Here is a 24795-nt window from a genome sequence, read left to right on the forward strand (position 1 = left end):
ATGTTTAGAACATTATATATAGCTAAAGTTAATAGTTTTATCGTTATTCAGCATGAAAGAAAAAAAATCTGAAAAAACATGCCTCACGAAAACTGCTGTGGTTCATATGTTACACGTCCAAAAAAATATTTGCCTTATGCATATGAAAGCTGAAGTTAATGCCTACATCATGAAGACAAGAAATATTTTTTTAAATTTTTTTTAATGAAATGGTCACAAAAAGTTTAAAAAAGTGGTCTAAAAAACCTACTTTTCATTCGATTGCTAGTAAATACTGTTTGAGCGATGGTAGAGTTTTGAAAAAAATATGACTACAAAATCTATTAAAATTCCAACATTTTGCTGTCTTTAGATTTTGGATGCAACAAAAATTGAATTAACTGGAATTTTTCAAAGTTCACTACTTTGCGCGATTTTTTTACAAATTGACGAAATAACGATGCGTGTCGTCCATTTCTTGGTCTGTCGGCTTCGCTCTCTGCCCGAATCACCACCCACCGTACCTACTCGGAGAGCAAACAAACACGTTTTGCTGGACGAGGTGCTTGTAGTTCTAGAAATTCAGGAATGATTTTACGTTTATAATTTTCATATTTTTGTGAAATTTCACAGCGTGAATTGCAGCACCTCACTAGAATGAAGATTAAATGTGCTTTCCAATGAATATACTCTTGGTTGGTCCAAACAAAGTAAAAGCACTGATAATCCGGGTACAACCTGACGGTGGACCACAAAAACAGATGAAATTTCAATTTGTAAAAAAATCGCGCAAAGTAGTGAACTTTGAAAAATTCCAGTAAATTCAATTTTTGTTACATCAAAAATCTACAGACAGCAAAATGTTGGAATTTTAATACATTTTGTAGTCATATTTTTTTCAAAACTCTACCATCGCTCAAACAGTATTTACTAGCAATCGAATGAAAAGTAGATTTTTTCGACCACTTTTTTGAACTTTTTGTGACCATTTCATTAAAAAAAATTTAAAAAAATATTTCTTGTCTTCATGATGTAGGCATTAACTTCAGCTTTCATATGCATAAGGCAAATATTTTTTTGGACGTGTAACATATGAACCACAGCAGTTTTCGTGAGGCATGTTTTTTCAGATTTTTTTTCTTTCATGCTGAATAACGATAAAACTATTAACTTTAGCTATATATAATGTTCTAAACATATTTTACTGACATTACAAGGTTTCTATTGATATAAGTTTTATATGAAGTTCATAATAATTCAAACGACTTAAATAGATTTTACTTTAGTGGTGTCAAAATGACACCAAAAGTCGGGAAAGGGAGTTTTTTTGTCCAGGCTTCCGGGTTCGTCCATAAAAAAAGTAAAGATGCAATATTGAAGAACTTTTGAATTCATTTAGGGTCCCCGAAGAAATTTTTGTATTTTGAAGCTTCTGAAAAAAGTTACAAGTCTTCAAACTTGCAATGGTGTCAAAATGACACCCTAATGCGGATGAGGGTTAAATACCATCAAAACAAAATTATACCATTTATACATCTTTCAAAATAACATTTATTTTCCCATAACACAACACAATTCTATCCTCATTAGTTGAGTAAATTTCAAAATACATGTTCTTGAAGTAAAAATCAAACTTCATGTTTTGCTTCAAAAAAAAAAAAACATCGAAATTAATGAATAAAAAACTAAAAACTGTTATTAAATTGTTTGATTAGAGTACCAGTTATCAAAATAGTGTTCAATATTTGGTTTGGCATTGTGTCAATTAGATTATCCAAGGTGTTTGGGATTTTTATAGGCCAACTAAAAAATTTTAGATAAATTTTCAAATTCCATCGCATTTTTCACATGCATGGCATGTTCAGTTCCTCTAGGATCCTCTAAATAAACGAATAAATTCGATTTTAAATCTTAAAAAATCATTGAATCATCAAATCATAAAATCGACTCGATTGAGTCGAGAAATAATTATTGTAATTTTTGGTCATTTTTGTCAATTCTGTTGTTTCTGTCATTTCGGTCATTTTTGTCAATTTTTACTTTATGTCATTTTTGTCATTTTTGTCATTTTTGTAATTTTTGTCATTTTTGTCATTTTTGTCATTTTTGTCATTTTTGTCATTTTTGTCATTTTTGTCATTTTTATCATTTTTGTCATTTTTGTCATTTTTGTCATTTTTGTCATTTTTGTCATTTTTGTCATTTTTGTCATTTTTGTCATTTTTGTCATTTTTGTCATTTTTGTCATTTTTGTCATTTTTGTCATTTTTGTCATTTTTGTCATTTTTGTCATTTTTGTCATTTTTGTCATTTTTGTCATTTTTGTCATTTTTGTCATTTTTGTCATTTTTGTCATTTTTGTCATTTTTGTCATTTTTGTCATTTTTGTCATTTTTGTCATTTTTGTCATTTTTGTCATTTTTGTCATTTTTGTCATTTTTGTCATTTTTGTCATTTTTGTCATTTTTGTCATTTTTTGTAATTTTTGTAATTTTGTCATTCTAGTAATTTTTGTAATTTTTGTAATTTTTGTAATTTTTGTAATTTTTGTAATTTTTGTAATTTTTGTCATTTTTGTAATTTTTGTAATTTTTGTAATTTTTGTAATTTTTGTAATTTTTGTAATTTTTGTAATTTTTGTAATTTTTGTAATTTTTGTAATTTTTGTAATTTTTGTAATTTTTGTAATTTTTGTAATTTTTGTAATTTTTGTAATTTTTGTAATTTTTGTAATTTTTGTAATTTTTGTAATTTTTGCAATTTTTGTAATTTTTGTAATTTTTGTAATTTTTGTAATTTTTGTAATTTTTGTAATTTTTGTAATTTTTGTAATTTTTGTAATTTTTGTAATTTTTGTAATTTTTGTAATTTTTGTAATTTTTGTAATTTTTGTAATTTTTGTAATTTTTGTAATTTTTGTAATTTTTGTAATTTTTGTAATTTTTGTAATTTTTGTAATTTTTGTAATTTTTGTAATTTTTGTAATTTTTGTAATTTTTTTAATTTTTGTAATTTTTGTAATTTTTGTAATTTTTGTAATTTTTGTAATTTTTGTAATTTTTGTAATTTTTGTAATTTTTGTAATTTTTGTAATTTTTGTAATTTTTGTAATTTTTGTAATTTTTGTAATTTTTGTAATTTTTGTAATTTTTGTAATTTTTGTAATTTTTGTAATTTTTGTAATTTTTGTAATTTTTGTAATTTTTGTAATTTTTGTAATTTTTGTAATTTTTGTAATTTTTGTAATTTTTGTAATTTATGTTATTTTTGTAATTTTTGTATTTTTTGTAATTTTTGTAATTTTGGTTATTTTTGTAATTTTTGTAATTTTTGTAATTTTTGTAATTTTTGTAATTTTTGTAATTTTTGTAATTTTTGTAATTTTTGTAATTTTTGTAATTTTTGTAATTTTTGTAATTTTTGTAATTTTTGTAATTTTTGTAATTTATGTTATTTTTGTAATTTTTGTATTTTTTGTAATTTTTGTAATTTTGGTTATTTTTGTAATTTTTGTAATTTTTGTAATTTTTGTAATTTTTGTAATTTTTGTAATTTTTGTAATTTTTGTAATTTTTGTAATTTTTGTAATTTTTGTAATTTTTGTAATTTTTGTAATTTTTGTAATTTTTGTAATTTTTGTAATTTTTGTAATTTTTGTAATTTTTGTAATTTTTGTAATTTTTGTAATTTTTGTAATTTTTGTAATTTTTGTAATTTTTGTAATTTTTGTAATTTTTGTAATTTTTGTAATTTTTGTAATTTTTGTAATTTTTGTAATTTTTGTAATTTTTGTAATTTTTGTAATTTTTGTAATTTTTGTAATTTTTGTAATTTTTGTAATTTTTGTAATTTTTGTAATTTTTGTAATTTTTGTAATTTTTGTAATTTTTGTAATTTTTGTAATTTTTGTAATTTTTGTAATTTTTGTAATTTTTGTAATTTTTGTAATTTTTGTAATTTTTGTAATTTTTGTAATTTTTGTAATTTTTGTAATTTTTGTAATTTTTGTAATTTTTGTAATTTTTGTAATTTTTGTAATTTTTGTAATTTTTGTAATTTTTGTAATTTTTGTAATTTTTGTAATTTTTGTAATTTTTGTAATTTTTGTAATTTTTGTAATTTTTGTAATTTTTGTAATTTTTGTAATTTTTGTAATTTTTGTAATTTTTGTAATTTTTGTAATTTTTGTAATTTTTGTAATTTTTGTTATTTTTGTAATTTTTGTAATTTTTGTAATTTTTGTAATTTTTGTAATTTTTGTAATTTTTGTAATTTTTGTAATTTTTGTAATTTTTGTAATTTTTGTAATTTTTGTAATTTTTGTAATTTTTGTAATTTTTGTAATTTTTGTAATTTTTGTAATTTTTGTAATTTTTGTAATTTTTGTAATTTTTGTCTCTTTTGTCATTTTTGTTACATTGGATACTTCTGTCGGTTTTATTAAGTTTTTTCATTTTCTTTTCGAGCACACCAAATCTTGAAGTTTTATGCATTTTTAAGTGATTTTTTCAAAAAACCTTTTTTTTCCTATTTTGTTCTCTTTTCCTCAGATGATTTTTGAGCGTTAGAAAATATACTTTCAGCTCTTTGTGGGATCTCCAAAGCCAATTCAAAGGAACTGAAACTTTCCTAATCAATAAAATGTATATTGTGTGTTTTTTCGAAGTTAACTTGATCATTTTTGTGATCTAACGTGGTTGAATGACGAAATGGAGTTGTTAAGTAAAAATCGTGTAAATTTAACTTTGACTAATTTGGGAGCGCTGAACAAAAAATTGCAATTTTTTCGAGATGTTTCTCAAATAAAAAGCACCTACTTAAAAAGTTTGTACTCTTTTCTAGCAAATCTGTAGGACATCAAAAAAATCTTGAAAAGTTGGGTTTTAATTCAATGAACAACTTCCCTGAAAATCACAAGTATTTTTGTTTCTGAAAAAAAAGTGAGAGAAAGAGTTATGGAAGTTATCCGTTTTATTTATTTTTAAATTCTGTTGAATTCGAAACTTTTGACGAAATTTCAACAAAGTTTTGAACAACATTAAACACCAGATATGTTTTAAGCATAAGCCAAAGTGGCAGTCTTTAAAAAAAGATGTTAAATATACTAAAGTTTTTAATATTGCAGTGCTGTCAGAAAAAGTTGTATGTAGTGTTTTAATTTAATTTAATTTATATTATTAGAGAGGCTTGCTTGGTAGATTCGCCTCTAGTATGTAGGGTAAATGATCTTGAGCGGAACTAGTCAAAATCTGATCTTGAGCGGAACCATTTACTTTTCCTAAGATCTAGGCAATGATTGTTTATGAATCTTATCCAATTGTTGAAAAAACACTTTTTCAAGATCTTTTCATACAAGCATTGACATTTTTGCTTAAATTTATTAACTGAAAGAATGATATTAGAAGATTTAAAAACATTCCCATTTTTGCTGCAATTTCCATTAATCTACGCTGACTTTGAACGTCAATTTATGTCATCCTTGACCGTTGAAAACTGATTCTCAATGAATAAAATGGTAGAAAAACTCATAAAAAAGCATTATTCGGGTTTTTGGTACATGTTTTCCGTCAAAATATCAAATAAAGGCGTAGTTTTTAAAAGTAAAATATGATCTTGAGCGGAACTATTAGCTTCCGAAATATACCGCAAGGTGCGCTGCCTTATGCCTTATGTCTCACACGCGGTTTTTTACCCCTGAATGTATGCAGCACCTTTGTATTGTTCTTATAACATCAGCTTTAGGGGCAGAAAAGATGTAAAATTAAGCTCGAATAGAACAAAAACTAATTAATTGGTGTAACAGCGTACCAACATAGGCACACAAAAAGTTTAATTTCTTGGGGTACAAGAAATGTCTTTCTTTCAGAGTGACGACGGGAAGAAGGAGGAAAGCTTTCATACATATTTTTTGGCAGAATTCGAGAACTAATGAAGCCAATAAAGTTGAGTCATTATTTCAGAATAAGAATCAATCTCCATTGCCATGATTTCATGATATTTACGGCTTGTGTTCTTTCATTCTTTGATACCTCATGTTTCTCTAATACTTTCCATCACCTTCGAAAATTTGGAAACTTTTATCACAGCATCTGTGTCACAGAACACGAGATTTTGAAATATTTACAGAGTTCACAGAATTTTAGAGTTCCGAATGGATTTCCATATTTTTTTTGGAAAATATAAAATTTAGGTTTCTTACTTTGAATTAGAAAAGTATTAAAAGATTTTCAACGTTAACTGATTTTTCCCAACTAAAATATAAAAGAAAAATTATGAAAAGATTTTCAACGTAAACTGATTTTTCCCAACTTAAATATAAAATTGACCCAATTTATCATGAAAATATGACCCAAAATTAAAAGAAGAAATAATAAAAATCAGTTTTTTTTTCTAAAAAACATTGCTCTACATTTTGTTATGCAAAATCTGTAATTAAAGGCATCTTCTTTTGCATTACCGTCAACTGGGGAAACATGCAACAATTTTCAACTACAATGGCTTCTAAAAAACTTATGTTCACAGTTAATCGTATCCTTTATACATCAAAAGTTTTAAGGATGCTGGGGCATCAAATTGGCGTAGTTAAAAAAATTATTGGTTTCTTCAGTTATTTTTAATTTTCTAAAAACATGCGATTTTCACACTCCTTAGAAAATGGGGTAACTTGCAACAAACTTTGTTTTTAATGAAAAATCTTATAAACACGTACGAAAATTCATAGTTTTTAATATATTAGCGATGTCTTAAAGACCATTACGCATGACAACACCAATTGCAGTAGTTTTTGAGTCTGTAAAAACAAATTTTCACATTTTTTTCTGAAAATAAGGATGCTGCATACATTTAGGGGTTAAATAATACTACGAAAAATTCTAAAAGCTGAAATCATAAAAATAAATGTTTGGATGAATGAAATTTAAATGTTTACAAACGCGTGATGCAAACCATTCATATTTCAGCACATGGAAACGGGATTTACAAGGTATTTCTTTGATTTGCATTTTGTTGCATTTAACCCCAGACACCTAACTGAATTTTAAAAATATTCATTTTAAAAAATTGGGTGATTGTTCGAAAAATATTTTTACACCAATAATGTTGGTGTAACATGAGGAAACCTGTAAAAAGTTTGTAGGTAATTTTATCAAGCCGATCCGTCATACTGGGTAAAGTTTTTTTCGGCATCAAAAAATGTTAAAATTTGTACATTTATTGCTCGATTTTTCAAATTTTACATAAAAATAAAAAACTTAAGACAACTAGCTTAAGATGCGAGAAATTATGTCATCATCATTTTGTTATCATTAAGAGATAACTTTATTACAATACATTAAATTAAAAATTGATTCAATGTAGTGTTATATAAATGTTGCATCGAACCCCGCTGTTGCATGATGCCCCGTTTGACGGTACTCACTTTGTCGTTACCTTCAAAAACTTTTCGGGGCAATATGACCCTAAACATGCACATTCAAAAATTAATCAAATATACTAACGAATTTAATTTGTGAGATAAAAAAACTAAAATTTGAGTTTAAAGAATCGATTCTTTCGAAATAAGATACAGTGAATCAAAGTGAAAATTTGATTTTTTTAAAGCAAGAAATAAATATGAACAGATATTTTGAGAACAACTTTGTAAACGCTAAGTTTCTTTTTTTTTACGTAAAAACATAAATTATTGAACTTTAAAATATTCTAAGATGAAATTTAATTGAAGTTTTCACAGTTACACATGTATTAGGGATAAGAGCTATTAAAGATGTTGACAGAAGAAAATGGTTCCGCTCAAGATCATATTTTAGTTCCGCTCAAGATCAGCGTGGTTCCGCTCAAGATCAGAATTCTTACTTCAGTAAAACAGCTCTAGAGTTATTAGGATTTACTCTTAAATATTCTAAAAATCATCATTAGAAAGTAGAAACCAAGATCTATCCGCTGAACTGAAAAAAAATTTGTTCGGGTATAACCCAAACCCATACCGCTTGATCAAATGTTCCGAGTTGCGTCGAATTGAGCCAATTAGTTCCGCTCAAGATCATTTACCCTAGTGTTATCGATTCAAATCTCTCCAAATCGAAGACTTTATTTTTATGTCAGGCATTTGATATGGTTTTACTCAAAGCATGAATAAAAAGCTGCAATGCTTGAGTGGAAAGCTACAATGACATCTCAAAGAGCGGCAGTACTATAAACATTGTTTTGGCGTCGCCAACGATTTGTTCGAGAAAACAACAGCCCGCGTATCTCAATACTTACGAGATCTTTGATTTATCTTATGCTACAGAGGGTGCACGTTTTACCCCACCTAGAGGTGCCTTATTCCCCCTTAGTCAGCATATTTCATAATTAAAAAGGTAGTTTACACTCATAAAAAATGCTAAAAAATCTAAGCTTTAAAGTTGGTGAAATTTTAGGTATATATCATGATACAGTCGATCGTTTTTTTTCGAGAGCCCTTATATCATTATTTACAAAACCTTTCCCCTCAAACATATTTATGATGAAACCTTTTTCGAGACTAAATAAAATAGCAGTGTACACATGCCGAATTCAGTAGTAATCATTTTATTTTCGTGGAATCAACGAACATATATAATTTCGAGATTCGGTTCCACTTGAAACACGAACCTTAGCGCACAAAATCAATATTTCCTGCATCAATTTCCTGCGCGCTCAATCAAAGAGCGGGAATGTGTTCTGCACCTAATTTGCCGGATAGTGATGCGTGAAATGGGATCGATCGATTTCCACCCGCCGATGATGATGATGATGATGATGATGATGCCACAACTTGTTGCATTCTCCGGATTCTAATTAATACCTCCGAGAATGGAATACAACGAACCGGAAGGAAATTCGCGAACTGCACGTGCAAATAGGATTTCGGATGCATTCGAATGAACCTTTAACTCCCTGCTGTGGCTGTTGGCTGCTGATTCTATGGGATGAAGTGATCCAAATTCAATCCCTTTGGTATGGCGGTGCAAAGCAAGAATTTTCGAATACATTAGGAACCTCACACGTTACTTGACGATTTGATATTAACATTCCACGGGCTTCCCGAGGATAGATGCGTTCGGAACGACTGGCTAGAATGGGATAGAGGTCATTCGTTGCACATTGCCGCAAGTATGTGTGTGCATGGAAATATTGAATTCTAGCTCTAGGGTGCTTTAATTTACGAGCTATGTCTATTCATATGATGCACAAAGCTATGAATTCCACAATAATAAATAGCACATTTACTTGGGAGAACCACAATGCAGTGGTCATGAGATCACAGGTAAATTGTTTCTCAAAACAAATAAAATCATACTTCAAAATTAGGATTTTCAGATATTTAAATGGTATGGTCGTTTGCCTAATGTCTGGTTTATACGCCAGAGGTCCAAGGAACGAATCGCACTACCTTAAATCTAGGTTAAGGAAATTTTGCAAGCCTTCGGACGTAAAATGAACAAAAAAAAAGAAATAATAAATGCAACAAAGATAACGGAAATTCTATACTTTACGGAGCATGAAAAGATCTAAGCGACGAAGCAGCCAAAGGCTCATCTTTTTGATGAAAACCAAAAAAAAAAAAATTAAACATTGATTCTTTCTTCTGATTTCTAGAATGAGAAACTTTTTGATCCTAAATCTTTTCTAGGAAACGTACCTCCATCTTCCATACAAATTTCTATATAAAATTTAATCGCGATGCGCTAATTCAGGAATCAACCAAATCATCCAAAATTCCACACTAATGCTTGGAGATCCAAAAGACATAAAAACATATTGAAGTAAAAAGTCATATTTGCAGCGGCTAATATACATATGGGTCATTCCATGTCAAGTGTGCACAGCGAAAAAAAAATCTTATCGAAAATTCGCCAAACTTGGCCGTAAGACTTTCTGAGGCCTACAAAATAAATCCTCAATTTTTGGGAATGATCCGCCCACCCCTCGTTCCAGGACCCTCTCTCCTTTTTTCACGATTTTGAAAAATTCATCATTTTTAAAATACTATATCTCCAGACTGAAAAATCATACCAAAATGACAAAATATGCGTTGTGTAGATTTTATTAAACTCTATCAATTGATGTTATTAATTTTTTGAAATAAAGACGTTTTAAACGTCAAAACATAGCTGTAAAAATAAAACGTTATTTTTCGTAAGGAAAGTATATTTTTTTATTGAATTTTATGAATTCATTGTTTTTTTTTGAGAAAATTTTACGTAAGAACCAACCAAAATCTTAATATAATATTTCTTGTTTTCGAGATATGAAAGATTTAAATTGAATTGTCTAACAACTATTTATTCGCAGCACTCAGTGCACAGTGGTCTAGAAATGAAATTTAGCGGGAAACAATTATTTGCGCTCTTGCCTTAGGTTTAAGACATTTGGTGTGCAAGACAAAGTTGTACAACGTTACAAGGCGCTACTTTTGAATGAAATTTTTTTAGGGTGGTTCATAAAACTCCTTAGATACGAAAATTATTTTTTGACTGTAATGAGATAGTGCTATGTTATGTTCAGCAATTATGTAGAACAACATAATTGATGAAACTTTGTAGAAGACTTTGAATGTCTATCTATTAACGTTTAGGTTTTATGATGATTTTTCGTGTACAAGTTAGGGTGGTCCTACAAAAACAAGTTTTTTTGTTATAACTTTGTGGGGTATCAACTTATCAAAATTATGTGTTTGGCAAGTATTTAGCAAATCATTATGCGCATCTTTTGTAGAAAACATATTTCTAATATCTGCTTCTGATTCGCAGTTATCATGAATTTTGTGTTCAAAAATGGCCGTTTTGTATGAGCAATAACTTCAAATGGAGCAAACCAAAAAATTCAAACTTTATTTCGTTTGAAAGAACATGTTAAAATCTACATTATATCGAAAAACTGGAGAGGTGTTTTTTGTTTAAAGCTTTTTATTTACATTTGAACTTGACCAAAACTGCCATTTTTCATATAACAAAATATATCACTTTTACTCTGCGACATGGAATTCTTCTTTGCGTTCGCACCCTCAGTCAAGAATTCTAAATTTTTTACCACTACAAAAGCAGAGTTTCCTATTCATAACCTTTTGTAAAAATTTTGAAAGACTAACATAGCCAGAGGGGTACAAATGAAAAAAAAATCAGGATTCTTGATTATTAATGTATAAAACCATAAACTGAAAAAAAAAATGAATTACTAACTACCCAACAAGAAAGTCTTGAATTGTATTTTCCTTAGGAGGAGTTATTATTCACTTATGTCCTTTTGACTAAGAAAGCCAGTTTTGGTTTCTCCGGTGATCATTTTGATCAAACCCAAGTAAACCACACAGTTTTCAGTTCAAGAGTTTCGATTATTCGTGATGAACGTTCAAAGGAAAGTTATTGTTGTTCACTGGCTGAAGGGGTCTAGAGAAAAAGATGTGGTTGAAGTTCTGTTAAAAATGGATCCGAAGCTTTCGAAATTAACATTGAAAAAGAAATTAGGTATTGAGAAGTTGAAATTTTCGAAACTCTGGGAGAAAAGTAATCGTAACCGAAGTCGATTTGAAAAGCTGAATGCGGACTGGCTTCTTGCTCAGATACACTTTCCGTTAGCTACAAAACAAGGAAGAACATCGCAAAACTTCTCCGAAAGCTGCCGAAAAACTAAACTGAAAAAAGTTAGAGAGTTGCAATCAAACCTTACGACGGAAGAGCTGGGGTTTCTTACGGCATCATGTATGAGGGCTGAAGGACATCGCCTAGCAGGAAAAGCTGTAGAAACTATTTCCGGCAATCCAGTTAATGGTTTTTTTAACCTACCGAGCGCAGGAGATCAAATGTTACACCAATGTCTGAAGAAAAAGGTATTGGTTACATCTGTAGAAACAATTTGAGTAAAGCTCAATACGTGGATACTCGTATGACAAGCCTTAATGAAGGTGTTGATTTGATTTTCCATGTCGCAGAGCAAAAGTGATATATTTTGTTATATGAAAAATGGCAATTTTGGTCAAGTTCAAATGTAAATAAAAAGCTTTAAACAAAAAACACCTCTCCAGTTTTTCGATACAATGTAGATTTTAACATGTTCTTTCAAACGAAATAAAGTTTGAATTTTTTGGTTTGCTCCATTTGAAGTTATGGCTCATACAAAACGGCCATTTTTGAACACAAAATTCATGATAACTGCGAATCAAAAGCAGATATTAGAAATCTGTTTTCTACAAAAGATGCGCATAATGATTTGCTAAATACTTGCCAAACACATAATTTTGATAAGTTGATACCCAACAAAGTTATAACAAAAAAACTTGTTTTTGTAGGACCACCCTAACTTGTACATGAAAAATCATCATAAAACCTAAACGTTAATAGATAGACATTCAAAGTCTTCTACAAAGTTTCATCAATTATGTTGTTCTACATAATTGCTGAACACAATATAGCACTATCTCATTACAGTCAAAAAATAATTTTCGTATCTAAGGAGTTTTATGAACCACCCTAAAAAAATTTCATTCAAAAGTAGCGCCTTGTAACGTTGTACAACTTTGTCTTGCACACCAAATGTCTTAAACCTAAGGCAAGAGCGCAAATAATTGTTTCCCGCTAAATTTCATTTCTGGACCACTGTGCAGTGGTTTCATTAGATGCAACAATCGTCGAAATTTTCAGTCACATCTTCCATGCTTGAACAGATTTTTTGTTTTCATGATTTGTTTTATAACTAAAGAAAATTTGAAATAACATTTTGAATTAAAGGAAAACAATATTTTCGGTTTATGAAATTTTTCATAGGGTTGTATTGAAGAAACTTTTTGGAAAATATGTAAACCTTTGTAACTTATTTGTATGTTTTTTGAATAACGAACTTCATTTAAAAAAAAATAATTAAAGGAAAACAATATTTTCGGTTCATGAAATATTTTTATTTGAAATATAACTATTTTGTTTCTTCTTTTTTTTTCGTTCCAACACTGCAAGTTAAATCATCTTTAGATTGTCTTTTCTTTTTGCATACATTGAATATTTTAAATTCCGTGTAGCTTGAAAAGATTTTCATTGCAATTTTTCCAGCGTCTAAAGGTATTAAGGCTTGAAACGAACAAATTCCTTTGATTGCCACAGATGCTTCAAACCTTCCAGTCAATGTTATTCTGATTCGAAAGCATTCAACATAAGCAACATTTTGCAAAACAGGATACAATTTGTGATCCCAAATTAAGCTCAGAATCCCCAAAAAGTGCTTCTAAAGGCCAGAAATCGTATTTTAAAGTTGTGATCCCAAATAAAGCTCAGAATCCCCAAAAAGTGCTTCTAAAGGCCAGAAATCGTAAGAATGGTTTTTGCAGATAGACTTGAGATTATGCACTTCTGATCGCAATTTGAACAAATTCCACTCCCTTGAGGTAAAAAGCCTTGTGTTCTTGAAAACTGTATCCACTGAACGTCGCTTGTGAAGTTCTTTTCAAATTGAACACGTTGCTTTTGCCATGCTCGGAAAACAGTTCCCGACTATTTAGAAACTTAACAATTAAAGTCACTAAGACAACTCCGTTCTAATGCAATAACAGAAGGCAACTAGATATATCAACCGCAATCTTCGATTTTAGAAGTTGTATTTATAACTACTTGCAAGTAGCAGCAAGCGAGCAATTGCCGCAACAATTCGTTCACAAAGATCAGTGAATCAGTTAAAAAAAATGTTATTGTTCAGTGCCACTCGGTGTCAACAAAAAAAATCTGCTGTGCTTACTTTGCATAAATAAAGGCTATACACAATGAACAAATGCTGTGCGTCAATAGTCGGTATTGTTAGACCATTATCGCCATAATTCGTGTAAGTTTAGTAGGTAATCAACATACGAGCAGATTATCGACATTTACACATTTTCTGTGAATAAGTTCAACAGTTTTATGGAAAAATGAACCAAATCCTCACATTAATTCATCTGCAGCGTTCGCTAAGGAAGCAGTGTGATAATGAATAAAATTATCCAATAGCAAAACGAATTGAAACAAAAAATGTTATTTTATTTTTTAAGCATCTTATATTTTCAAAAATTTGCTGCTCACTAGAAAGTAACATCATTCGTATGCTGATTATAAAATTTAATTCGTCCAGAAAATCGTGAATGGGATTACCAACAGTTTAGGGGATACTGTAACTGTAAGAAAATATTTGATGGACAGTAAAACTTAAATCTTTCATATCTCGAAAACAAGAAATATTAAATTGAGATTTTGGTTGGTTCTTACGTAAAATTTTCTCAAAAAAACAATGAAATCATGCAATTCAAGAATAAAATATACTTTCCTTGAGAAAAATAACGTTTTGTTTTTAGAGCTATGTTTTGACTTTAAAACGTCACTATTTCAAAAAATTAATAACATCAATTGATAGATTTTAATAAAATCTACACAACGCATATTTTGTCATTTTGGTATGATTTTCCAGTCCGGAGATATATTATTATAAAAATGATGAATTTTTCAAAATCGTGAAAAAAAGAAGGGAGGGTCCTGGAACGAGGGGTGGGCGGATCATTCCCAAAAATTGAGGATTTATTTTGTAGGCCTCAGAAAGTCTTACGGCCAAGTTTGGCGAATTTTCGATAAGATTTTTTTTTCGCTGTGCACACTTGACATGGAATGACCCATATAATTTTTAACTTCAGGTTAAAGCGATAAGAACTACACAAATTGGATAAAATTCAATATCTTATTCGTACATCCTGAAAGTATGCAAGAAAGCGCAGATTTTGCTTTTTACGCATGGAAACCATTGCCAGCTTCAAGATTTGTTGCATTTTTCATTGGAAGATTTTTTTCGAAAACACAAACTAATTTTAAGGAACCTGGTTGCACTGTTGGACGCAGAGAAAACAACAAGGCTTTTTTCTCACATGAAGCCCGCGCGGAGAACAAGTTAAGCAAAATCGTCTTTAGAATTTGTAAACATGGCGGACTATCTATCACATTCAAAATAAAGCGACTTCATGTAATCATTTTTACGACTTTTTACTTATTTGGTTGGAATTGCGGTTCGCAGTAACGTTGCACAGTTGGGAAAATCAGTATCTTCCGTCCTACATGAACCAAAACTATGAAAATATACTTTTCTTTAGTGAAAATGTCCGGAAAATCGATTGGACATAGTTTTAGACGCCGCACGAGCTCACGAATGGAGATATAGTGCCTTTTAAACCCCTAATTCCCCTATATTTTGCAAACAAACCAGAAAAACACTGATTTGGACTACAAAAATTTGGTCACAAATAGACAAATCTTGTGTGATTTTTTACAAGGAATCAAATGAAGCCTGTTTTAGCCACCGCACGCATCGGAAATGGAGTTTTAACTGTTTAACCCTAGATTCCCCTATAGTTTTTCAAATTATTGAGAAAAAAATGTTCGGACTTCAAAATTCAAATGAGACATAACTTGTGTTATTTTTTTCGAGGAATCTAATGAAGGCTGATTGAGCCACCGCACGCAGCAAAAAATGGAGTTATTGCTGTTTTTACTCTCGATTCCCCTACATTTTTCAAATAATAGGGAAAAGAGCATGTTCGGACTTGAATGTTTTGAATCATATGATTCTTATCTTGTGTGGTTTTTTTTCAGGAATCGAATGAAGGCTGTTTGAGCCACCGCACGCATTAGAAATGGAGCTATGACCGTTTTTCCCTCATTTCTTTCATTTTTACCTTTAAATCATAAAAAGCATGTTCGGACTATTTGAGGGATGAATGACTTGAAGAAGTTAAAATCCAACCAAATAAAAAAAAAAATGTTCGGACTAGCGGTGGCTCAAATAGCCTTCATTCGATTCCTCGGAAAACCACACAAGACAGGTTTCATTTGGTTTAAAATTTTCAAGTTTGAACATGCTTGTTATGATTTATATTTAAAACTAGCTGACCCGGTAAACTTCGTTTTACCTTCTTATGGAATCGTAATAAATGTTTGATTTCATCTACACGTCCTTAACTTCATCGTGCACGCGAATCGATTCTTATGGAAATCGTAACAAATAAAGTTGAATTTGTTTTGGGACCACCTTCCATAAAAAGTGAGATTCTTCAAACTATTATACAAACCATCTCTGACCCAAAAAACCCTCGGATAACAAATTTCACTTCATTCCGACCGACCATTCATACGTGATGTTGTTACAAAGAAAACGCCTCCATTTTTATATATAAGAAGAGATGTGAAGAGATAATTTTGTATAGAGTCCCCCCTTTCATAAAAAGTGAGATTCTTGGAACAATTATACAAACAATCTCTGACCCAAAAAACCCTCGGATACCAAATTTCACTTCATTCCGACCGACCATTCATACGTGATTTTGTTACAAAGAAAACGCCTCCATTTTTATATATAAGATGTGAAGAGATAATTTTGTATGAGCAGCCCCCTTTCATAAGAAGTGAGCTTCTTGAAACTATTATACAAACCATCTCTGACCCAAAAAACCCTCGGATACCAAATTTCACTTCATTCCGACCGACCATTCATACGTGATGTTGTTACAAAGAAAACGCTTCCATTTTTATATATAAGAAGAGATGTGAAGAGGTTTTTTGTATGGGGTCCCCCTTTCATAAAAAGTGAGCTTCTTGAAACTATTATACAAACCATCTCTGACCCGAAAACCCTCGGATACCAAATTTCTCTTCATTCCGACCGACGTGATGTTGTTACAAAGAAAATGCCTCCATTTTTATATATAAGAGATGAAGGAAAATTGAGGGAAAAACGGCTATAACTCCATTTTCAATGCGTGCGGTGGCTCAAACAGCCTTCATCCGATTCCTTAAAAAAAATGTCACATAAGATAAGTCTCATTTGGTACAACATTTTCAAGTCTGAATATGCTTTTCCTGAACAATATAAAAAATGATGGGGGATTGAGGGTACCTCAACACAATCTGGGTCTCGCTTAACAGGGTTAATAATAGACCTATTTTTTTTTAAATAACACGGGTATCAAAAATTTCGATTGGAATGCATATTTATATTTTGGAGCAGATGCAAAGTAGATCTTTCTTAGTGTTTTTTTTTATACTAAAATAAATTAATGCTGTCAATTTATGCCATTACTGATAGAAAAGATAAATAGTATGGTTTCTAACCATGGATGGCAAAACTCCTGAGATCGGCTTGTACAGAGTGTAAGTTTTTTTTTCGTAGGCTCCTTTTAAGCTGTGCAAAGAGATAAATCGCACTGCAAACAAGAGAGAGATTGTCAATTATATAAGAACAAGCAAGAGCTTTCACATCCGCTGGTGAAGAGAATTCCATTCTCCGGAAAAATCAATGGCGCATTGTGTTGAGAAGAAATCTTAGAGCTAAAACATTTTTTTTTCTTGGTACGCTGTTCTATGAACACTACCTTCGACAGTTATTTTTGCAAGAGAATAAAACAGAAAAAGGCATGGTTGCCACAAGTACAGATTTATGAAAAAGTTTTGAACCGTTTTGAAATGGAAATAGAAATTAAATAGATTTAACATTCCATCAGAAAACAGACAGAGTTCAGATTTATGTGAAAGTCGTCAATTATGAGAAATAATATCTCAGTTGGAAGTAGCTTCCGGATTTCAAAAAAAACGTATAGGTAATAAATTAGTTTTGATTACGAATATGTTAACTGAAATTTTGAGAAAATGGTAGCAAAAGTCAAAAGAAAAAAAATAGATTTTTCTAATATTTTCAATTGATGATATTTTTTGTTGTTGGTGCACATATCAGTGCAGATATTTATTAAAATGTTTGTTTAGTTAGAGTAAAATTTGAATGTGGCAACTCTGACAGCGGGAAAAATCATTTTTATTTTCTGTACGTTGTGTGGTGGAAATTTAAATATTTTGTTTCTTCATTTACACTGAGATGTATGACTGAAACACTAGGGCGATCTTGCCTAGAATTCTTTTTTTCTAACTCAGATGCGAGAGCTCTCACACTAGCTGCCCAAGTCGCATACAGCTCGTGTAAACTGGAATAACGAGTTGAGCATGATCAGCAAAAGAAGATTGCACTCGGAAGCCGAACTGAGAACAGTGTTGTTTAGGGGGGACCGACCAATCATGTTTCTAACGTATCAATCGGAAAATACATATTTATTTTTTCATAAATTCAATCAAACAATTTCTGATTGTTTTAAAAAATTTGTATTTTTTTTAGTTGTAAGAATTGCCGAACCATATTCAGGTCCATTGGCCAAAAAAGGTTCAGATTTTCAATAAATTCAATGTCCTTCATAAAAACTGTGATGAGGACATATTCATATTCAATTCTGATAAGAGTAAAGAAAAACTTTCTCCAATTACGGTCACGATTCCTGACTTCAATGCCTTCCGAAAAAAAATCATTATTTCTGAACAAGGATGTGAAGATTTCTTTTCAGATCGGTCGATGTAGAACTGCACGTATATTGGCGGAATCAATCCAAGATTTTAACATTATTTTCAAATGCTTATAAACCGAAAAAAATATCACGTACGACACGGAAAGTGATCGTCCGTTCAAAAATGTTTTTCGTGGTTTTACCGGCGGTCAGACACTGGATGAGATCACAATTAAATTATTTTTTATTTTTCAAAGTTATTAAAATGAGGAAAAGGGCCAACACGAATGATCTATGAAGTGTTGGCTTCGCTCCTGAACTTTATCTGATACGCTTCAAGAAAGATCAGATCAACAATTTAAAATCTGTTGAAAGAGCTAGGCTTATATTTTATTGCAGGATTAAATTTGAACCATTTCGTAAAATATTTATTTTTATTCAAAATATTACTCAATGTCAAGCTTTTAAACACGGCACGAAAAATTGAAGAATGAATACCAGATGCATGCTTTGCGGCTTATTCGATCATGGAAAATTTAAATGTCTTTTTGGTGATGATAAATCACAATCTGAATTTTTCAAGTGTGCGAATTGCGGTAATCATTCCTCCAACTCCATCAACTGTCCCGTTAAGGCAAAAAATATTGATTCTAGGAATAATTCCAAAGATATCAGAATAGTTTCTTCTTCTTCTTCCTCTTTGCCGTCCTAACTCGTCACGCCGACAACAATCTGCCTGTTCGTGGTTTAATTTTACTATTTCATGGTAAATTTTTCATAGTTACTAGTGCTGGCAACTATTACTAATTGCTAGAATATTCCAACATTCATTTTAACATACCTCGATTTGACGTTTTTTACGAAATTTTACTATTTCATGGTGCTGGTAACTATTACTAGTTGCTAGAATATTTTTAACATTCATTTTAACAATCCTTGTGTGAAGCTCTTTGATTTGGCGTTTTTCTCGAAATTTTACTAGTTACTAGTGCTGGTAACTATCACTAATTGCTAGAATATTTTTAACATTCAGTTTAACAATCCTTGCGTAAGGCTCTTTGATTTGGAGTTTTTCGCGAAATTTTACTATTCCATGGTAAATTCATCATAGTTACTAGTGCTGGTAACTATTACTAGTTGCTTGAAAATGTTCAACATTTTTTTTCCAGTCCTTGCGTAAAGTTATTTGATTTGGCGTTTTTTTTTGCGAAATTTTACTTTTGCATGGTAATTTTTTCATAGTTAAGAGTGCTAGTGTTACTAGAATGTATTTTAAAACTTCTAACATCGATTGTTATAATCCTTTTTTTAAGCCTATTGCGTGCTTCTATCCGTTTTACTATATCTATTGATTTAATTATTCGCACAGATTTTGCGTCGGCCCTCAATCACGAAAAACACGGCCCTCACTCCGTGTGCTAAAGAGAGAGAAGCGCGTGTCGTTCGGTGAGCCGCCGCGTCCTCTCCGCTCGCGCTGTCGAATTAGCGCGCAAATTCGCTCAGCTCAAAATTTTCCAAACTGCGTTTTGGTCGCAAATTTTTCGTGAGAATTTCGAGCAATCAAATGTGCCCGTGAACGGAGAACGAAAAAGCTGCGTATTATTTGCTCTTTGTCATTCGACGCACTCGTGCGTGTTGAATCATGGTCATCGTTAAACCATAATAAAACTAATAAGCCATTTTTCTGACCATAAAAAGGCTATTCAGCATTGAATTGACTAACGCCATGTTGCAAAATCGAAGGGCACAAAATGACGCCATGTTGATGGATTCACAATGCAATCATTTGAAAATATTTTTTCAGGCCTATTGTCCATCAATTCCATCAAGACTGACCATCAGATTTGACGATGCGCATTTTTTTTTTTTTTTTTGAGATACTATTTCATACACAGTTTACCTAAAATCTTGACTGGCAGTAGAAAAGATGCTCATAATATGGTTAAAAAATTTGTGTTTTGGCTATTAATTTTACCAGATCATATCTCAATAATGCAATTAACATTCATCAACCATTATGGTTGCTGGAAAAAATAAAAAAAAACTCCGAGAACTCACAGAATCGAAAAAAAAATAAAAATTTCTTGAATTAACTAAAAGCTTTTTAAAAGCGTTGGTGACCAACATTGATGACCAACAATGATTGGTCATGATGACGTTTCTAAGATATGCCTGTTTTGGGTTTAATATAGTCCAGGTGATGTTATGGAATGTGCTTTAGCTTTTTATGAAGATTAATGCTATAGTCCAAATGGAATTTTGCTGACCATAAAAAAGCTAAAATTGTTACTTGGATAGTTACGTTAGCATGATTTTCCATATTGAGCGATTTGCAATTTAATTATAAGATTTTTATGATGTTTCTGATTTAATCCTTCTCCAAATGAATTTGAATTAAAAAAAATGTTTATGTTAGTTTTTTAAAGAAATATGTAATCAATCAACGTTTATATGAATTCCAGAAAATGAAAAATCGATCAAATCATTAGTATTTCTTGAATGTCAATTTCTGCAAGATCATAAATAGTAATAGTAAATAGTTTACAGTATAATGATATGTTGAATATTAGGAATTCATCAAAAGTTAGTCAATTACAAAAAAAGTAGAAAAACATAAAAATTATATGTGTTTAATAATAGTAGTATCTAGTAACCGATTTTCGAAAAAAAATCCAATGATAGAAAAAATGTATCAGCTGCATCCATATTCTTGACTTTCTTTTATCTTTTATTTTATTAATTAAGAATTTGGGTAGCTACATTGACAATTTACATGAAAGAACCATCGTTATTTTTGTTCTAGCATATTTTGAGTTTCGAAAGGAAAAAAAACAGGAGAGTTTGATATTCAAATTAAGTTTTTAATTTAACATCATAACACTGCCCCTACACGCATAACAGTCCCATATGCATTTTCGTCATTCTTCATCTAACCTGGCAGTTCGTCCTTTTTAACATTGGACTTCAATATAAAACAATTAAAAAAGATAATTTGTAAATAAATCATAATGAATAATAATAATAATCATAAATCAATAATATATTCCAAAACAGAAAAGGCTCATTTTCTCGCTTGCTCGTTTTTTCATACTGGACTATTATGCGAGTAGGGGCAGTACACTAGTCAAAAGTACCGATCGAATCCTTTCCCCCATTCCACCAACCAATTTATTTGCTAGGATTCAGATATAATCATGGTCTCAAAGAACAACATTTTCATCCATTTTTCTTTTTTCAAATCCATCATTTGACTACTAGGACGTGGCCGGCGCCGTTATTGATAATCAAAGAGAGAGCATCAGTTTTAGGCATTGTGAATGTGCTGTCAATCTCAGACACCATTATTTTGAGCTTTCTAAAACTCAATATTTTGAGCTTCGAAAAAATTAATGGCCTCGGTCAAACACGGAGTAGCAACCATTGACGATGTGTAACTTGTTCTACTGAGCCACGCCTGCGATCGTGAAATTCGAAATGTTTGTAATCTTCAATCTTGGAACCAATCATGAAAAATAAGATATATTTCGATTGTGAAATTTGGTGATGCTTTTCGGGTTCAATGACACCAGATGGATGGAGCAGTCAATCAAGCTAAGCTAACTCGATGCAATCTTCCATCGCAGAGATTCGCTCTTTATAGAATTGGTTTAATTTTGGGATAGTTTTTAGTTTTAGGTACATATATTGATGGTTTTTGACATTACAGGATGTTCTTCTACATTAAAAAACTTTATTGTGCTGAGCCAATTTAAGTCAAATAAATAATTTAAGTAATAAGTAAACTATAAGGCTCTTAACAGTTCATTATTGAGTTGAACATCTGATTTAATGTAATAATGTAATATTCAATGATGAATTTGTACAAATAAAGACATATTTACATTTTGTCTAAGTTTCTAATAACTTCGCTCAGAGGTCCTCAAATATTGACTTGTCGCTAGATTGTCAAGAAGGATTGTCTACCGCTACAATTCCAATACTTTAATAAACTTTTCCATTGAATTTGACATCCTGTTTACTGATGTGCCGTCAACAAGGCCATTTTCCTTTGTTTTCCTATCGACGAAATGTATGTTAATAGCACCGATGCATTTGATTCAATTTGCGATCAAAGCCCAAGTACACCAAGCAATTATGTTTTGCGAGATCATCTTCGCATTTCGCTTTCGACCGTCGTAACACATCTAGGGGAAAATTCGATTGAACAACTGAGCCCGCTAGGGATAGTAGAAAAAAAATACAATTTCACGATAAACGAAACCACTTACCTTGCAGGGCAATCGACGGTAGAGAACCATGCAAACATTTTACTATCAACGTGAGCACCATTGCAATTTGCATGCAAACAATCTCCATTGTTGGTTGGTCCTGCGCTGGGCGACACAGGCGGGAAAGTTCTGCTGGATGTCGTGTTGTTGTTCTTCTTCTGTCGTGGTGGGTGGCGGTTCGAAAGTTAATCCACAAACGTCACGACAAGTTCCTCACACAAGTTGCCGGCTGATGTGCTGCTGGCTGTTCGTTCGACCGGTCTGTCGGAGGTCGTTGTTGATATTGACTTGTGTCAGGATTGTTTTGAATACTCTTTCAAGGGCCACCACGTCGCTTCTGCTGCTTGCTAGTTAGCTAGCTAGCTGACTAGGCTAGGCTGGTGTCAAATGTTTGGGTCTGTTTGTGTGCTGTGAACTGTGTGTATATATCCACTTTAGATGACTTCCCGGGGATGGCCCCCACAAGAGACTGGTTCACCTTGCACTAATTTTGGTTATTACAACAGGACTCAAACGTATTATTCTCATTTATCTCTAAGTGTTCTGACCAAATTTGAGCCTTTATTAACGAGTTTGTTTTTGGAAATGTGTTGTGGTTATTTAGTTAAAAACTTAATTATAAAATAAATACTGTTTTTACTGTTTTTAAAATATGGGAGTGCTCCTATTTTGGACCTAGACCCTACTTTGGTCCTTAAATACCGAAAATCAGAAATAACTCATTTCGTTTCGTTCTTCGGCAAATATTGAACTCTTATTCCTCTTTTATCCTAACATACCGCTTTTGCCATAAAAATAGTAATTCTAATAAAATTTTCAACGTTTTAAAAAAAAGTACATTCTATTCAGTGGTAAAAAACAGTTCAACTCGAGGGAAGGTTTTTGAGAAGTTCTTGACCTCATAAACAGACCTTTATAAACAGACCCGACTAAGCTGAACTCGTGCACCCACCAAAAGCAATTTTAAACACTGACTGTCATCATCATCCATTAATTTTACTACTTGAGTATAGTTCCAATTTGCCTGTGGACACGGGTAGCCCTCTCAGACAAAATTTAGACTTCGCGCACTGCAACATCGAAAGGGTTGCTGAATTATTAGATGAGACTAACTGGCAATCAGGTTTTGAATATTTGAATGTCGATGATACGATATCTGCTTTCTACGGTCAGCTTTGGAGCGTACTACACGAGCACACGTTCCATAAACGATCCACCAACCGTAAGCCTTATATACTTCCCTGGTGGAACTCTGAACTGCGAATAAACCGCAATTTGGTCCAAACAGCTCGCGAACGATACTTCCGAAGCAAAACTGATAATAATAATAAAACACACCTATTGAGACTGGACATCGAATATTCGGCTCTGCGCAATTCTACCTTTGAACGATACATCCAGAATATTGAACGTGATATCAAGCAAGATCCCTCCACTTTTTGGAAGTATATCAATAGCCGCCGTCTCACAAAAACTTTTCCTTGATCTGTCACGTTCCAAGAACGCACATCGCGTACTGCTAGAGAATCAGCTGATTTGTTTACCGATTTTTTCATCAGTGTGTACCTATAGTTCACAAACCTTAAACTGTTACGACGCCTACTTCGAATCTCAGCCTACCTACAACATTAGGCTGCCACAGCCTAATATCACTATTGGGGAGTTTATTGCAAGCAACTGCGGTCGAGAAGACTTAGCCCTCGCACGAAGTGTAACCTGTATATGACGCTTATTAGACCGGTTGTTCTCTACGGGCACGAGACATGGATATTGCTCGATGAGGACCTGCGTACACTCGGAGTATTCGAGCAACGAGTGTTAAGAACCATCTTTGGCGGCGTGCAGGAGAACGGAGTGTGGAGGCGAAGGATGAACCACGAGCTCGCGTGACTCTACGGCGAACCCAGTATCCAGAAGGTGGTGAAGGCTGGTCGGATACGCTGGGCGGGACATGTTGCGAGAATGCCGGACGACTGTCCTGCAAAACAGGTGTTCGCTACGAATCCGGTAGGAACAAGACGAGCGGGGGCGCAACGAGCGAGATGGCTAAACCAAGTGGAGCGTGATCTGGCGAACGTGGGGTGCCCGAGAAATCGGAGAACGGTTGACATGGACCGAGTGAATTATAGGAATTATGTTCGTCAAGTTATGTCGTGAGACGGTATACTATGTAAATAAATAAATAATTATTGCTTTGAGTAAGCTCGA

General features: G+C 31.8%; 1 protein-coding gene across 2 annotated transcripts in view; it reads right to left on the reverse strand.

Annotated features, from left to right (window-relative positions):
- Positions 1-24795, reverse strand: part of LOC129751883 (lachesin) — a 338054-nt gene that overhangs the window by 305716 nt on the left and 7543 nt on the right. For both annotated transcript variants that reach the window (XM_055747642.1, XM_055747641.1), the window contains exon 2: positions 22588-23002. In XM_055747642.1, the coding sequence (XP_055603617.1) occupies positions 22588-22675 (88 nt within the window). In that variant the 5' untranslated portion in view covers positions 22676-23002. The remainder of the gene's footprint in view (positions 1-22587; positions 23003-24795) is intronic.

Source organism: Uranotaenia lowii, chromosome 3, assembly GCF_029784155.1.
Source record: "Uranotaenia lowii strain MFRU-FL chromosome 3, ASM2978415v1, whole genome shotgun sequence".
NCBI classification, from domain to species: domain Eukaryota; kingdom Metazoa; phylum Arthropoda; class Insecta; order Diptera; family Culicidae; genus Uranotaenia; species Uranotaenia lowii.